This window comes from Lampris incognitus, chromosome 14, assembly GCF_029633865.1.
Source record: "Lampris incognitus isolate fLamInc1 chromosome 14, fLamInc1.hap2, whole genome shotgun sequence".
Classification (NCBI taxonomy): domain Eukaryota; kingdom Metazoa; phylum Chordata; class Actinopteri; order Lampriformes; family Lampridae; genus Lampris; species Lampris incognitus.
Genome location: NC_079224.1, coordinates 25,906,303 through 25,922,674, shown reverse-complemented (window position 1 = coordinate 25,922,674; position 16,372 = coordinate 25,906,303). Strand labels below are relative to the sequence as shown.

At 44.5% G+C, this 16,372-nt stretch overlaps 1 protein-coding gene across 1 annotated transcript in view; it reads right to left on the bottom strand.

Moving 5' to 3' along the window:
* Positions 1-5,936: 5,936 nt before the first annotated feature.
* si:ch211-267e7.3 (ADAMTS-like protein 2) overlaps positions 5,937-16,372 on the bottom strand; it is a 40,171-nt gene continuing 29,735 nt past the window's right edge. The window contains exons 11-18 of the mRNA XM_056293847.1: positions 16,137-16,355; positions 14,284-14,410; positions 12,950-13,163; positions 12,118-12,273; positions 9,027-9,197; positions 7,863-8,039; positions 7,399-7,552; positions 5,937-6,525 (exon numbers count right to left, since the gene is read on the bottom strand). Coding sequence (XP_056149822.1) covers positions 6,377-6,525; positions 7,399-7,552; positions 7,863-8,039; positions 9,027-9,197; positions 12,118-12,273; positions 12,950-13,163; positions 14,284-14,410; positions 16,137-16,355 — 1,367 coding nt within the window. The 3' untranslated portion in view covers positions 5,937-6,376. The remainder of the gene's footprint in view (positions 6,526-7,398; positions 7,553-7,862; positions 8,040-9,026; positions 9,198-12,117; positions 12,274-12,949; positions 13,164-14,283; positions 14,411-16,136; positions 16,356-16,372) is intronic.

The window sequence follows — 16,372 nt, the reverse complement described above, 5'->3', positions numbered from 1 at the left end:
CACTCCCCTGTCCCAAGGCATCCCCCAGGGTTCGGTGCTTGGTCCTCTCCTGTTCATCCTTTACACGCTCCCCTTTGGTAACATCATATGTCGTTATGGTGTCCACTTCCACTGTACATCATTGACATCTCCACTTAATCCATCACCACTACAACTTACTCCAGTCTGACTAACTGTCTCACTGAAATTAAATCATAGATGCAAGCCAACTTCCTCAAACTAAATTATGATAAATCTGTCATGATCATCACTGGTACCAAATCCCTTTCTAAAACCACTCACAACTTCTGCCTCACCGTTGATAACTCCACTCTGTCTCCCTCCCCACACATCCACAACCTCGGAATCATTTCAACAGCAACCTCTGAACACACGTCAATCAAATCAATAGAACTGTCTTTTTCCACCTAAAAAAGCTCGTCTCTGCCCATCACTCTCCGTCTCTGCTTCTGTAACCTTGATCCATGCCTTCATCACATCCAGAATTAACTACTGCAACAGCTTTCTCTACGGCTTATCACCCAAAGTCCTAAACAAACTCCAGTACATCCAGAGCTCTGCTGCTCGCCTGCTCACCCACTCCTGCTCCTGTGACGACATCACCCCTGTCTTCTAGAACCTCCACTGACTCCCTGTCCTACAACGGAGCCAGTTCAAAGTCCTGATCATCCGTTTTCTCAGGAAAACGGATGATCAGGTTTATAGTCAGCCAATTAAAAGAGGTGGGTCTTGGTTCCCTAAAAGTGGACCTTTTTAATCTGATCACTTAATGTAAGCCGGCCTTTGACCTATAACAGCTACAAATACACTATGCTTTATGGTATACTACAACTTGCCGTGCAATGGAAGGATCACAAAATAATTGATATTTCAGACTTAAAAATATCATATGGTGGTGTGTATGAGCTCATTTGCCTCCCTTGAAGCCAAATGAGCTCTAAGGGAACTGTTGGGTTTCATTAAATATATTAATGACTTTTTAGACCTTTCTCTTTTTAGAGTCAGTCAAACAACCCATCTGACTATTTCAGAATATAGTTAAATAATTAATTTTTAAAATTACTTCAAAGGTATTTTTGAGGCAATGCAATTGCATGCATTTCTTTTATGTCTTCAAACAAAAAATGTTTATTGCAACAACCCTAAACAGTCCTGGCCCCCTGGGTCACGACCCATAGTTTGAGAACTACTGCTCAAGGCAGAGCAAAAACTTTCTGTCAGATGCATCTAGTGTCTTAGTTGGATTAGTTAAAAATGTAATTTCTGATCAATGTTATTACAGTGCAAAATGCCATAGTATGTGCTATGTACTAAACAACATTGCATTCAAAGTAGATCTACGACCTGACAAGCTTTTTCTAAACCGTCACACTGCCATGACTCCATGATAGTCTTGTTTCACTTTTCACTCTATTTCAGTGATACACTGCACAAATGACTTCATAAAAGACTTATTCAGGGCCTCAACTTGCCTTTTAGATCCACAGTCATAAATGAGATGATGGTACACCTTAGAAATTCATAGGAATACTGTGTCGTGTTGGCCGAGATGTAATGCCCCCCACCACATCAGAGATCTGACCACCAGCTCTTGAGGTAGTGTCAGAAATAGTAGAGTATGAGAAAAGTATTGCCCCGACCTGTGACAAGTCCACCAGGTGTATAGGTGCTGCTAGAGACAGACAGTTTGTAGGGCGAGGGAGAGGGAGCAGGGCTGTAGGATGAATGTCCAGGTTCCATGCTGCTGCAGGAAAATGCCACACTGCCGTTTGAGAAACATACACACTCCTCCACACACCACACACACACCACTGCCAACACAGATGCCACGGCCCTGGAGAACATCTGGTGAAGACAGGAAGCAAGATGGCACAAATTTATTCATCCAGCACATTTTAACAGTATCCAATCTTAAACATATAAAGGATGTTTTTAAAGTTAGCTTTATTTCGACAATTTAGTCAGTTTCACTTTCTGTTCTTCACTTGGCAAAATTCAAGAGGGAATTTAACACTAAATTAATTTGTGAAGTAGCAGTTTAGTGATGGATGAATTGATTAGTCAACATATTTCAAAATTTTGCGCTTGAAAACATGTTCTATATATGTTACCAGAAATACTAGCCAGCCCAGGACCTGTTTGAAACTGAATCAGCCTCAATTATGTCAAACTGACTGTCCCTTCTGAACTGAGTTAAGAGACAAAAACAGGTTACTGTGAAGGAAAAGGAAGGGGACACAACCAAAATTTATTCTGATAGGCCTCCCTCTCATGCATGCAGAAGTGCCAGTTTAAAACAGCTAAAATGGTATTTACATGTATTTATGTGTCATAAGAGAGCATGGTGCACATAGTGTTTGTAGCATAACCTTACATTTTCAGAGACCGTCTTACAGTTGCATCATAACAGGGTTGTTGATAACTTATCCTTAACCTGCCTCCTCTTCCTCTTAAGGTATTTTGAGGACTCAACCACCAAAAAGCTCTCTTCTGTATCCCCATTACACCTGAAACCATACCAGCCCTGTGCTCCACTGGATTGTTGGATTTTTTTCTTCTTTTTCTCCAGTGTGTAAATAGTGGCACACTTTGGGTAAAGCTTGCGATCTCAAACTCAATCGGAGATAGCTACAAATGAATTTTGCCCTTTCCATTTCCATTTGGGAGAAATGGATTTGAAAACGTGTGGATGTCAGCGTTTATTCAATATTCACCATGGGTTGTTGAACTAAAAACCCATCAGATAATACTTGATTTATCTCATCAGAAAAATAATATTCGGGGATCTGGTAAAATATAAAGTAAATAACGGCAAAGAAATCCTGGCACAAATATCAAACCTATAAGGACATGTTTGTGAATTATCCATAGAGCAAACTTTGACTAACTCTTGCAAATAAACAATTTCAGCCCAAACCAAAGATGGACTCACCTTTTTCCTGAAGAGGGTGGTGGTCTTATCTGCAAATGAATCAGTTTGGATCAGATCATTCAGAACTATTCTGCTCCGTGCTGAAATCAAATGAAAACCTCTCTTAACTAAATCTGGAATTTGTATAGGCTAGGATTGGAATGGGTCACCTCTGATTTCTCTGTTCAGACGGTTTTGAACTGAACTAAAAAAAGGGCTGTGCCATATATAGTATCACTGAGGCCAATCCAATATGAGCAATTAGTGTGTTCTCTGTTTGTATGATCACGTTTCACCAAGGTGTGACATGTTATGGCCCCATTCACAGCAAGAGGGTCAGCATCCTAAACACAGACACACACACAAGACCAGATCATATTTCTGATGATAGTGTAATTACTACTGACAGGTTAATCCCATTCAGGGCTTTCAGTCCCGCATTCAAAATAGCCCCTAACATAATAACTGGCTTCGCTTAATTCTCCTATTCAATCCTTGTTTGAGTTGCTTTAGTTGACCATCCAGTTGGTCCTGTTGAAGTGTGAGAAATTTAAGTCTTTCAGAATACAGTCATTAGGTTTTGTCAGAATACATCCTTGGTTCTTGCTACGTAGTGGCTATGTATTAGCCGCTTATTTTGATATATGTGTTCAAAGTATGATTTTCAAATAAGCAGAAAAAAAAGAAAAATGAGCATTTAAGCTTACTGCTGATTTTTAGGGTACATTGTTGCTGTTTAATTACTCGGGAACTCCTGTGAGGACTTCATTGTATGTACTTTCTTGTATAACGTCCAAAGAGTTGAATCTACAAAATGTCCAATCTGAAACAGATCTAGTAGGTATGAAGGGAACCCTCACTGCACTTTTTCTTATTGCCTTGAGTGTAGGATCTTCTCGTACCTGACCCTTTTCCCCTATCCAGCGCTCCCAGAAATACCTTCTGTAGGCTGTTTTAGTCCGTTGCTCTTTAGTCTGAAATATATGACACTATGAATGCTGAAACTACAAGTGCACTTACAAAGTTGTGCCCCAATGAGCTGTGAAATTACCTTTGATTTGGGGGGGGGCTTTTTTTCCTTTTTCTCCTCAATTGTAACCGTCCATCAGGCCAGAGTTCGGCTGACATAACCACAGCATCAGATGTAGCTCTATAACAGAATCGACTGCACATCAGAGACATGTAGGTCAGGTGAATCAGCCATACTGAATTGTCCCTAGGTGTGAATATGTGTGTGTGTGTGTGTGTGTGTGTGTGTGTGTGTGTGTGTGTGTGTGTGTGTGTGTGTGGGTCGGCCCTGTGATGGCCTGGCGGCCTGTCCAGAGTGTCTCCCCGCCTGCCACCCAATGACTGCTGGAATAGGCTCCAGCATCCCTGTGACACTGAGAGCAGGATAAGCAGTTTGGATAATGGATGGAGGTACCCGTCCAATTGCCCCACTCTTCTGAGCTGCTCCGGTTGCTGCTCCACCCCCTCTGCTTATCTGGGGAGGGCTGCAGACTACCACATGCCTCCTCCAATACGTGTGGATTCGCCAGCCGCTTCTTTTCACCTGAGAGTGAGGTGTTTCACCAGGGGGATGTAACGCATGGGAGGATCATGCTATTCCCCCCAGTCCCCCCGCCCCTTGAACGGGCACCCTGACTGACCAGAGGAGGCGCTAGTGCAGCGACCAGAACACATAACCACATCCAGCTTCCCACCCAATTGTGTCTGTAGGGACACCCGACAAAGCCGAAGGTAACATGGAGATTCAAACCGGCGATCCCTGTGTTGGTAGGCAATGGAATAGACCGCCACGCCACCCGGACGCCCTGAAATGACCATATCTTATGATTCTTCAGTCATTGCCACTGCCATATCATCCCCTGCTTAACACAGACAGTATTTGGGCTCAAACAGGTCACAAGACATTCGACGGCCACAAAAGGATCAGAGGCGAATGATTGTCCAAAAAAAAAAAACTGTTTATTTTTTCACCTGTGACAGCGTTAACAACAACATTTACAACATTTCTGTAAACAATGTAACGTCAGGTAAATGACACTATGGAAGTGACAGACACCGACAGACAAGTGTACACATTGCAGTGGATAGGCAGAGTTGGGCCACTGAGCCTTTACCTGCCAGCCATGATATCAGTGGTTGCTAGCTCTTCAGTAACTCGTGACTCTACGCCATTTTCAGTTTAAAACATCGAGTGTCGTGACTCAGTGACGTTACGGAGGGCATATGTGAAGCCAAAACGTGTTCTAGTTCTCGCGGCCTAACTGAGCTCTCTTGATGTATGGCTGTGTGTTTGCCGCAGGAGAAAGAGGCCGTTTGCTTGTGAACGGTCTCCGGTCCAGACTCTCCCGTTCTGTATACACAGTATGGATGGAGCTGCCTTTGTGATTTGGCGAAAGGCGGTTGCGCTGCTTTGGAGGTCAAACACAGTGTTGGTGTGGTATGTAAACAAGCACCGTAGGAGGACCATGGAGGGGTTGTAAAGATGTAGGAAACGAGACCCTTGAACTGTGCGGAGGCCCACCGCAAAGTGACGGATGGACATATGGCGGGATGGAGAGTCCTCTTGGGATTTAGCACCTTCAAAAGGGGAGTGTCGGGGAAAGAAAGGCGGGGGGGAGGGGGGACTGCAAAAGAGATGTTAAGAAAAGGCATGTTCTTCCAAAGCTCTGCTGGCTCCTTTACTTTGGCGGTGAGGGATGATGAGCATGAGGAGGAGGAGGAGAAAGGTGAAAAGAGGGAAGATGAACAGAGAGCCCAGTGTGTCCTGTAGCTAGACAGCTGCACTCCCATTGTGTGGGGAGGAGGTGGTCAGTGATCAGATTTACTGAACTGCTCAGGGCAACGCTCTCCTTTTCAGGCCAGGTTAGTCAGGGTCAATGAATTCCTTACATTTTAGACATTTTAAACAAAGCCATGTATCTGGGAAAGTGTGACTCAAAGGGGCATGAACCTAATTTAAACCCCTAGTGATTCAGTTCCTGTGGGGACATTTTGCTGTCGAAACAAAACCGTGGTGACCGACCAAAATTGTTACTTGGCATCCTCATTGTATAAAGTATTTTGCTCAATGTTGTATGTCAGACAACATTTGGCATGATTGGGGCTTAATTCTAATGACAGATCAGTTGCTCTGTGGGTTTCTACCGCTCCATACAAAAAGTTTTACTTCTGGGTACAACGCAAGGTGTGACCAGGGAGAGAGCTTAGAAGATATTATGATCCGGATAGTGATCGAAGGGCTCACAGTGGTCCTTTTTCTAGCACCAGAGTGATCATTAAGAACACAGCTTGAACTTTAACATGTGTGGTATGTGGTAAAGGTATGAGTCAAGGGTCACAGTCGATGTCACTTGGTCTTACAGAAATGACAGCAGGCTTTTTTGTAGCACCAATATAATGTAGTTGACCTTTAGCACCAGTGGTAGGAATTTGGGGTAGTGGGCTATAGTTCAGGATTCAAGGCCTTGAGGCCTTACAGGACTGGCAGCAGGCCTTTCTGTAGTACCAATGGGAACACAGTTTGACCTTGAGGACTAAGGCACAGTTGGCCGTCGGCTTGTCTTGACAGGAGTCTTCCACAGCTGTTGATACTGCTGGAGGTGTTGCTGCACATTCAGGGAGGCACATACACATGCATGCACACACACACACACACACACACACACACACACACACACACACAGGTCAGTGTGTAAAAGCCATATGGAACAACCTAAATTTTAAGACAGATAAAGTTAGTAAAATCTTTGCTTGATGTACTCTCACTTTTCAGCTCCCTGCATGATTTAACCTCAGTTCTTGTGTCAGCACCACTCAGGACTCACAAAGCCAAATCAAATAATGCAGGTCCATGAGACTTCTGCCTGTGAGTACATTGACCCACACATCTAGCTGTTGGATTGCTGACTCAGCTTTTCATGTCATTGTAACGGGATGACCAAAGGGGAAAAACTAATATTTTTACAGAAGCACTTTGCTAGATAACATACCCTGACAATCATTGATGCATAGCTAAAGCTGATGTAGGAAAATCCTAAATTCAAGCAGCAAGATAACTGTAAAAAAAAAGTGTAATTAACAAATTATAAAACTTTCTTAAAGCTTTGAGTGCAGGTTCCAATATAAGAGGTGTGTTGTCAAAATTTGGTAGGTCCAACAGATGAATATCCATCTCAGAAGTGGACCTCCAGTCGATAAAATAATTCACACCGGCTGATTTACATATTACTTTCTAACAAGATGCTGCACTGTCTGAATAATCTATGAGCTGAGCCGTCTATGAGCGTACTCACACTTCTGCTTTTGCCAGATTGATGCAACCAGAAGTTCATGTACCAAACGGAAAATATACCCAAAACAATTATGCAGGTTTTGTTTTTTTGTTGCTTTTTGAAATGACTCCACGCAAAGCAATTTTGCAGAGTAGCATCAGATACAGGTATGAATTGTAATATCGGGTAGGAGTATTCATTTTCTACCTGGCGCCTCAGTTGGACAGCGCTGAATTTCACAGCTCTGTCTTGCCTCTGGCTTCAGGGCCGAGTCACAGCTGTGTCCCCTGGTGACAAGCTCCTCCCCTTGGTAACACTTCACCTCCCGAACCCGAATACCACTCCCACATTTCTTACTGCACTGAAGGATGACAGAGAGGGCAACAGGAAGTGGAAGTGAAGGGGGCGGAGGAGGAGGAGGAGGAGGAGAAGAAGAAGTTAGAGTGGGGGAAGTAAGAGGAGCTAACAGGAGAAGAGGGACTTTTTCCTATTTAGATAGATTTTGTTTGGGGTTTTTTTCACAGACAGACAGACAGACAGATAGATAGATAGATAGATAGATAGATAGATAGATAGATAGATAGATAGATAGATAGATAGATAGATAGATAGATAGATAGATAGATAGATAGATTTTACAGTATGTAGTAAACTTAAAAGCAGATGGATACTTGTGACCAGGATGTAGTGAACCACTTGGAGCAGGGTCTTTGGAAGCAGGAAGAAGATGTCTCAGGTTTGTGGGTTTGTTCACAGCTTCCATCGCCAAACTCTTTGAATACACCTCCTTCCAACCCTGCACACACCACCTGACGCTGCCGCACTCCCCGACCACATGTGGCATTGCACTGACAGAGAAACACACCATGTCAAATTACACCGCCAGAAATTTCACACACACACACACACACACACACAGACACAGACACACATACATGCACACACAGGTGTCTATACAAAAAAATACACACAGATAGATAAGACATACAGAGGACATTGATCTTCAGCTCCCTTAAAAATACAAATCAATATTTATCTAGCCATCTAAAATTTGGGTATATTCATGTACATTTTTTTTTAAGTTTGACTCTTACATGCTTTTTTCTTTTTTTGACCCCCCCCCCTTTGTTTTCTCCCCAACTGTACTTGGCCAATTACCCCACTCTTCTGAGCCGTCCCTGTCACTGCTCCACCCCCTCTGCCGATCTTGGAAGGGCTGCAGACTACCACATGCCTCCTCCGATACATGTGGAGTCGCCAGCTGCTTCTTTTCACCTGACAGTGAGGAGTTTCACCAGGGGGATGTAGCATGTGGGAGGATCACACTATTCCCACTAGTTCCCCCTCCCCCCCGAACAGGTGCCTCAACTGACCAGAGGAGGCGCTAGTGCAGCAACCAGGACACATACCCACATCCGCCTTCCCACCCGCAGACATGGCCAATTGTGTCTGTAGGGATGCGGAGGCAACGCGGGGATTCAAACCGGGATCCCCGTGTTGGTAGGCAACGGAATAGACCACCACACTGCCCGGACGCCCCTTACATGCTTTTCTAATGCTTAATAACTTTTCTAACCCATCACAACTCAAAATGTTCTAATGCTCAACTGCTGTTTACAAACTTGAAAATGCATAACAAAATGTGAGCTGTAAAGTAACTTATTTAGCAGTCGCATGTTCTCTCATTTTGACATTCTTTATATCAAAAACTTGAGCAAAAAGAAATCTAAATTAAGTCACTAAGTGAAAAAGATAGTGCTAGGATGACAGTGTTTTAAAATGTACACCATCTGGAAGTTATGGACTGAGCCTGTTAAGAATGTATTTGTGTTCACCTGCTGCCACTCCTGTTCAACCCAATGCGGGGGGCAGTCTCGGTCTCCACAGGGATACACGGCCAATGGCCGTAGTGACTGGTCGCACTGCTCCTCTGACATCACCACCCCGCCCGACGACCGGCACGCCACCGCCCGCACCATCCTGCCCTGCCCACACACACCTGAACACTGGCACACGTACAGATATATATAGACAGATGTAAATGTCAGATTAACACACCATCCAACTCTCCGGACACCAGGCCAAAATGATCAGACCCATGCACTAAGCCTGTCCACATTCAGTTAGCTCAAAATCTAACACTGAAATTGCAGTTTGGATAAAATCAACAGAGCCATCATTCTCAATTATGCATTCATACAGTGAATATGGGAACTTTTTTCAACCTGAATGCATCAAATTTGATTTGACCTCACACACAAATGCATGTGTCCCTTCCAAAAACAATGATTCAGTGTATGTATATTCTCATTGTGTATGTCTATGTATTATTGTATACAATTCTAGTACATCACTATTGAATATACAGATGGGTAAAAAAGGAAAAACCAATATTGAGGGTGGTCTCGAGTATGGTTCAGGTGTACTCAGGTATGGTTCGCATCAGGTGTTAAAACTACTGTGCCAGGGGCATCCGGGATAGCGTAGCAGTCTATTATGCTGCCTACCAACATGGGGATCTTCAGTTCGAATCCCCGTGTTACCTCCGGCTTGGTCGGGTGTCCCTACAGATACAATTCGGCGTGTCTGCTGGTGGGAAGCCGGATGTGGGTATGTGTCCTGGTCGCTGCACTAGCGCCTCCTCTGGTCAGTTGGGGCGCCTGTTTGGGGGGGGGGGGGACTGGGGAGAATAGTGTGATCCTACCATGTGCTACGTCCCCCTGATGAATCTTCTCACTGTCAGGTGAAAAGAAGCGGCTGGCAACTCCACATGTATCGGAGGAGGCATGTGGTAGTCTGCAGCCCTCCCTGGATCGGCAGAGGGGGTGGAGCAGAGATCGGAACGGCTCAGAAGAGCGGGGTAATTGTCTGGCTACAACTGGGGAGAAAAAGGTGGAAAAATCTAAAAAAAAAAAATCTATGTCATATGTTAGGCATCAAGAAGACCAGGACCAGTCCTTACCATCCACAATGTGACGGAATGGTGGAGCGCTTCAGTAGAACACTCATCAGTTGCACTCAGGCACAGTGTGATGCCCCGATAATTGGAGCACACCGCATCACACTGCTCAGCCTCTCTGGGAAAGTCTACTCTAGGGTGCTGGAACTGAGGCGCTGACCAATTGTCGAACTTGGGATCCAGGGGGAACAATGTGGATTCCATCCTGGCCGTGGAACAATGGGCCAACTCTTTACCCTTGCGGAAGTGCTGAGGGAGGAATGGGAGTTTGACCAGCCAGTCTACATGTGTTTTGTGGACTTGGAGAAGGCTTACGGCCGTGTATCCCGGGGCACTCTGTTCTGTGGGGGGTACTGCAGGAGTATGTGGTACCGGAGCAGTTGCTACAAGCCATCCGGTCCTTGTATAAACCAAGTGACAACTGTGTCTGCATTCTCGGCACAAAGTCAAACACATTTTCGGAGGGTGTCGGACTCCGCCAAGGTTGTCCCTTGTCTCTGATTCTGTTTGTGATATTCATGGACAGGATCTCAAGGTGCAGCGAAGGTGAGGAGTGTGTCCAATTTGGGAACCTCAGAATTGCATTTCTGCTCTTCGCAGACGACATGGTTTTGTTGGCTTCATTAGAATGCGACCTCCAGCATGCACTGGGGTGGTTTACAGCTGAGTGTGAAATGGCTGGGATGAGAGTCAGCACCTCCAAGTCTGAGGCCATGGTTCTCTACTGGAAAATGGTAGATTGCTCCCTCCAAGTTTGGGATGAGTTGTTGCCACAAGTGAAGGAGTTCAAGTATCTCAGGGTCTTGTTCATGAGTGAGGGTAGGATGGAGTGGGAGATTGACAGGCGGATTGGCGCAGCATCAGCAGTAATGTGGATGTTGTACTGGACCATTGTGGTGAAGATGGAGCTGAGCCGGAAGGCAAAGCTCTCAATTTACCAGTCAATCTTCATTCCAGTCCTCATCTAAGGTCATGAGCTTTGGGTAGTAACCAAAAGGGTGAGATCGCGGATACAAGCGATTGAAATGAGTTTCCTCCGTAGGGTGTCTGGGCTCAGCCTTAGAGATAGGGTGAGGAGCTCGGACATCTGGAGGGAGCTTGGAGTAGAGCCGCTGCTCCTTCGTGTCGAAAGGAGTCAGTTGACATGGTTCGGGCATCTAATTAGGATGCCTCCTGGGCGCCTAACTTGGCGTTGCTGGGGAGAGGGATGTCTGGAGTACCCTACTTCGCTTGCTGCCATCGAGACTCATCAAACCATTCAGTGCCCTTCATGCCCTGTTGATGGTGGATTACCTAGCCTGACAAAATGCTAGGTAATGTCCCGCCTTCCCCTCCTAAGTTGTTGAATGGTATTCAAAAACCTCACGGAGCTTCCTGAAAGTTGCTTTTCATTGCTTCCACATATTACTCCATCAGCTGTAAGCTTCTTGGTCTGCTGGTGCCTTTCTGGGAATCAGGAGTCCTCCACACAGTCCAAGCCAAGAAAGTCTACCTTTTTCAGCTTGACAGCCTCTGTCACCACACACATCCACCAGCAGGTTCACTGGATGCCACCCTGACAGGCTTCAACCACCTTCTGAAGACAACTCTCAGCACCAGTTTCCACATTAAAGGTTTGAAATAAAACCTGTTAGAACACAACCGCCTAAAAACCCACAAAGATGTGAAAGAAATCTGTCAAAACAGGAGAGTTGAGATCATTTTAAAACTATTTGAAAATTTGCCAGATGTTTGAAGCACTCCCTCTCTACACATGTAGGTTTTTCCGGTCTGTTCTGTGTGATGGAAATCAGTTGACAGCTCAGCCCTTCTGTTTACTGTCCAGTAGAAAAAAAATTGTAGTCGGACCTGACAGGCACTTAAGACCTGACGTTTGTTGCAGTGTCTTCTGATGTGTGTCATGAACGCGTTCAATATGTATATAGCAGTAAAAGTGAAAATGTACGTGTGTGTCGTTTTTAACTCACTGGTCCCCAATCAGACACTGTCCATCGTCTGTCACAGGGCGGGCCTTCACATTGCTGACTCATTGTTGGTTTCGAGGACACATTGCATAATCGGGTTTCCATGGAGCAACGAACCTCACGAGTCTGCACACCCCAGGACCCACATCTCGCAGAGCACTGAAACACACCCACCAGCGCGCGCGCATGCGCGCGCGCACGCACACACACACACACACACACACACACACACACATGCATATGGACAGGACAAACGGCACAAATATGCACACATTACATTATCATTAACACAAGCCAAACAATTTTTACACCTCACACCACTCATTCCTTTTATTTTTCTTCTACATGGCATTTCTAGTTAAATTGTTCACCTTCTGAATATCCATCCATTATCCAAGCTGCTTATCCCAATCAGGGTCACGGGATGCTGGAGCCTATCCCAGCAGTAATTGGGTGGCAGGCGGGGAGACACCCTGGACAGGCCACCAGTCCATCACAGGGCCGACACATTCACACCTACGGATAATTTAGTATGGCTGATTCCCCTGACCTACATATCTTTGGACTGTGGGAGGAAACCGGATTACCCGGAGGAAACCCACGCATACACGGGGAGAACATGCAAACTCCACACAGAGGATGACCTGGGATGACCTCCAAGGTTGGACAACCCCGGGGTTCGAACCGCAGACTTTCTTGCTGTGAGGTGACCATGCTAACCACTGCGCCACCGTGCAACCCACCTTCTGAACAATCGGGAGCATATAAAGTAGGCCCCAATACCTTTTCTTTCTTTCTGTTATTCTCTGTTATGCATCCCTCCTTCTGTCCTTACCGCTGACCACGCAGAGACCTCCCACTGCGGTCCACAGCTCTGACCCATGCAGACCTTCCTACTGGCCGGTTTGTGCAGTTCATGTGAAAGACACAGCGAATCGTAAACAGAGGAGTCCAGGCCAGGTGATAGCATCTTCCAGCAGCGTACAGTGCGGTACTGGAACCCCTCCCCACAGGTACGAGAGCACTCACTCCATCCACTGGTCTCCCACCTTAGCAGGGAGTGGGGGTATGCAGAAGTTATGAGATGGTGACTTACGAAACAGTTCGGTCAACAGTGTAAAGTATGGTATCAAAATACCATCAAAATACCATCAAGACATTAAAATAACAAAAATATAAATAACAACCTAAAAGAATGAATATTTAAGTAATCTTTCCTCGAGTTTTGCTCCATCATAGTCAACTCTGTTTCATACACCTTTCTCATATGTACCTATTTACTTAATTTCAGACATTGTGACAAGATCATGTTATACATTTTACACTTCCTGATGGAAGGTTTAACAGCAATTACAAGCTACTCTAATGGTCCAAGGAATCAAAGAAGAAAATCTAAGAGATGGAATCGAAGACCAGAGAGAGAGAGAGAGAGAGAGGGAGAGAGAGACAGAAGTTTGTTAATTGCTGATGTTTCAAAAGATTGTCAGTAAATTGTTGTTTATTTTTGGTAAATCATAACAACACAAGCTACATGAGATGAAGAAAGGTGAGTAAACGTGAATAAAAACATCTTATGATGAGCTTAAAGAACATTTATTCATCATAAGTTATCCTATTTGATATCTTAAATGCTGTGAACATGTTCTAGTGGAAAATATTAGTCAAAATGTATTTGCATATTATTCAATCTGTCTCTCAATTCATCAGTCAATGCACCTAAGTTTAACAATTGAATACACAGAAGTCTTTCCTGTCTTTCTGATCTGTTAGAAGTTCAATCCATCTTCCAACCCACCTCTACAAGTCTTCTCTTAACATAAACTGAGAGCCTTCAGTCACAGATTGCTGCTATATAGTCATGGTGTATCTCTTGCTTGTATTATTCTTTGTTTCATGCTCTCCTGTTTTTCAGCAGACTTGTTTTTCCCCTGTAAACCTCTTTGTGATCAATATGTTAAAAACAATTTCTAAATGAATTTGAACCTGACTTAACAAGAGACATGCTTCTTTGATTTTTTTAAAAAGAGGTGAAACTGGCTTGGTTAAGAGTGAAGTTGGTTGGTCACCTAGTGGCATATATCACCTTCCTGCAGACTGCAGATTAAATTTGATTAATGTTTCCTTCTCCTCCATCAGTCAGTCTGTTAGTTAAATTCACAGTTGTAGTACCTTGGAGGGCATTCTTTCCCAATGCAGAACTCGTGTGTGGGCTCTGGTCTGGTCACAGAGTCACAGTAACTGTCATCTACTTCAGTGCCATCATACCGCACACAAAGGGCGTAGCTAGCACTGATGCCTGCAAATGCATACACAAGGATGCACTAGCATACTGTGCATAGAATATAGGCACACACAAATACCAATATAGTAAATATGCACAGTAAAACAGTTGTTGTTTGTTTCATGTTATAGTATTTTTGCATTGTGTGTGATGTTATGATGATTTGGTAGTAAAGTTTGTTGCCTCACAGTAGTAACAGGGTTGTGGGTATTATCCAGGCCCTTTTGTGCATGCAGGTTATAGAAAACAGGAATGTACTGTATGTGTGTTTACCTGTGGTACATGTTGAGCTACATGGAGCATATGCAGAAACCTTCCAGCGATACATGTCTGCCAGACTAATATCTGGGTCCAGAACAACATCAAAGTCATTGCTAGAGACAGAGAGAACGATAAGGCCCTAATTTTGTTTTATGTATTGTCAATGTCTATAGGCAAAACATGTAAACCAAACAAAGCTTAGAACAAAGGAGACCATTAAGTCCTAACCCCCCCCCCGCTTTTTCTCCCTCATTGCATCCGGCCAATTACCCCACTCTTCCGCTCCACCCTCTCTGCTGATCCAGGGAGGGCTGTAGACTACCACATGCCTCCTCAGATACATGTGGAGTTGCCAGCCGCTTCGTTTCACCTGACAGTGAGGACTTTCACCAGGGGGATGTAGCACATGGAAGGATCATGCTATTCCCCCCAGTTCCCCCTCCCCCCGAACAGGCACCCTGACCGACCAGAGGAGGTGCTAGTGCAGCAACCAGGACACATACCCACATCCGGCTTCCCACCCACAGACATGGCCAATTGTGTCTGTAGGGATGCCCACCCAAGCCAGAGGTAACACGGGGATTCGAACCAGTGATCTCCGTGTTGATAGGCAACGGAACAGACCGCTACGCCACCCGGATGTCCTATAAAGTCCTAACTGACTGAAATACAACACATCACATAAATGATTTAAATTTAGCTGTTAGTGATGAGTAAATATGTGTGCTAAACCCCTGTGCAATTGTTAAGACATGAGGAGATTAAAGAATGATCTTGATGTTTTCTGTATGCAGAATCTCTATTTCAGCAAAAAAAACCCAAAACAATTCTGTCTACCTCTCTGTGCTGGCAGCCTGGACTGCAGACACTTGTTGCAGATGTATCAGATTGGCAGTGTGTGTTTCTGCATGTGTAAGAGAGTGTGTATTGTGTGTGTCAGGGTGGACATCTTGGTTTGTCTCTATTCCTGTGTCTGAATGTGCAGCTACTTGGGTTCTCAAGTCTGTATTTGTGAGTAAATGAGTGTCTGTGTATGTGTATGTGTCCATGTTTTTCTTTGCTTGAGCGTGTGGATCAGAGAGTGTGTGTATGACTGATTGTGTGTCTGTCTGTGTGTGCACATCAATGTCTGAGTGTGTGTCAGCATCTGTGCATGTCTGGTTGCATTGTTGTTCCCCCGGATGGCTGTAGGGGGCACTGTCTTCTTTCAAGGCTGCAGATTTAACATTCAGACTACCTGGGAGAAAAGATAAAGAGACATATATTTAAAAAAAATCAAGTTTCTGGATTTTTTATGGAAGTAATAGCAATAATATCAATGTGAAATAGACATGTGAAAAGTATTGCAAGCTTAAGTTTTGTATAGATGAGCCACAATAAAATGTTTTCTAATTCAAATGGATATAATTCATCATCTTTTTGTAATTCATACTGCAATTCCTATTTTTTTTTAAATTAAAAATAATAACTTGTTCCTTACCATGGATCTCTTTCAGCACCAGTGTGTTGTCTAAACCTGTGGACTGGTTGGGTTGCAGACTGGAGCAGGGGGAGGAACCAGACACACAGGGGGTGTGGTGTGGAGGGGGACCAGGAATTGAGAGGACGAGGTCCAGGAAGGCTTTTCGCCGGTGGAAGGGAATGTTCCTGGTGTTATTAGGATTGGATGGCTCACTGTCAATCGAGTTGGAGGAACTTCCTAATCGAGCATGGGAA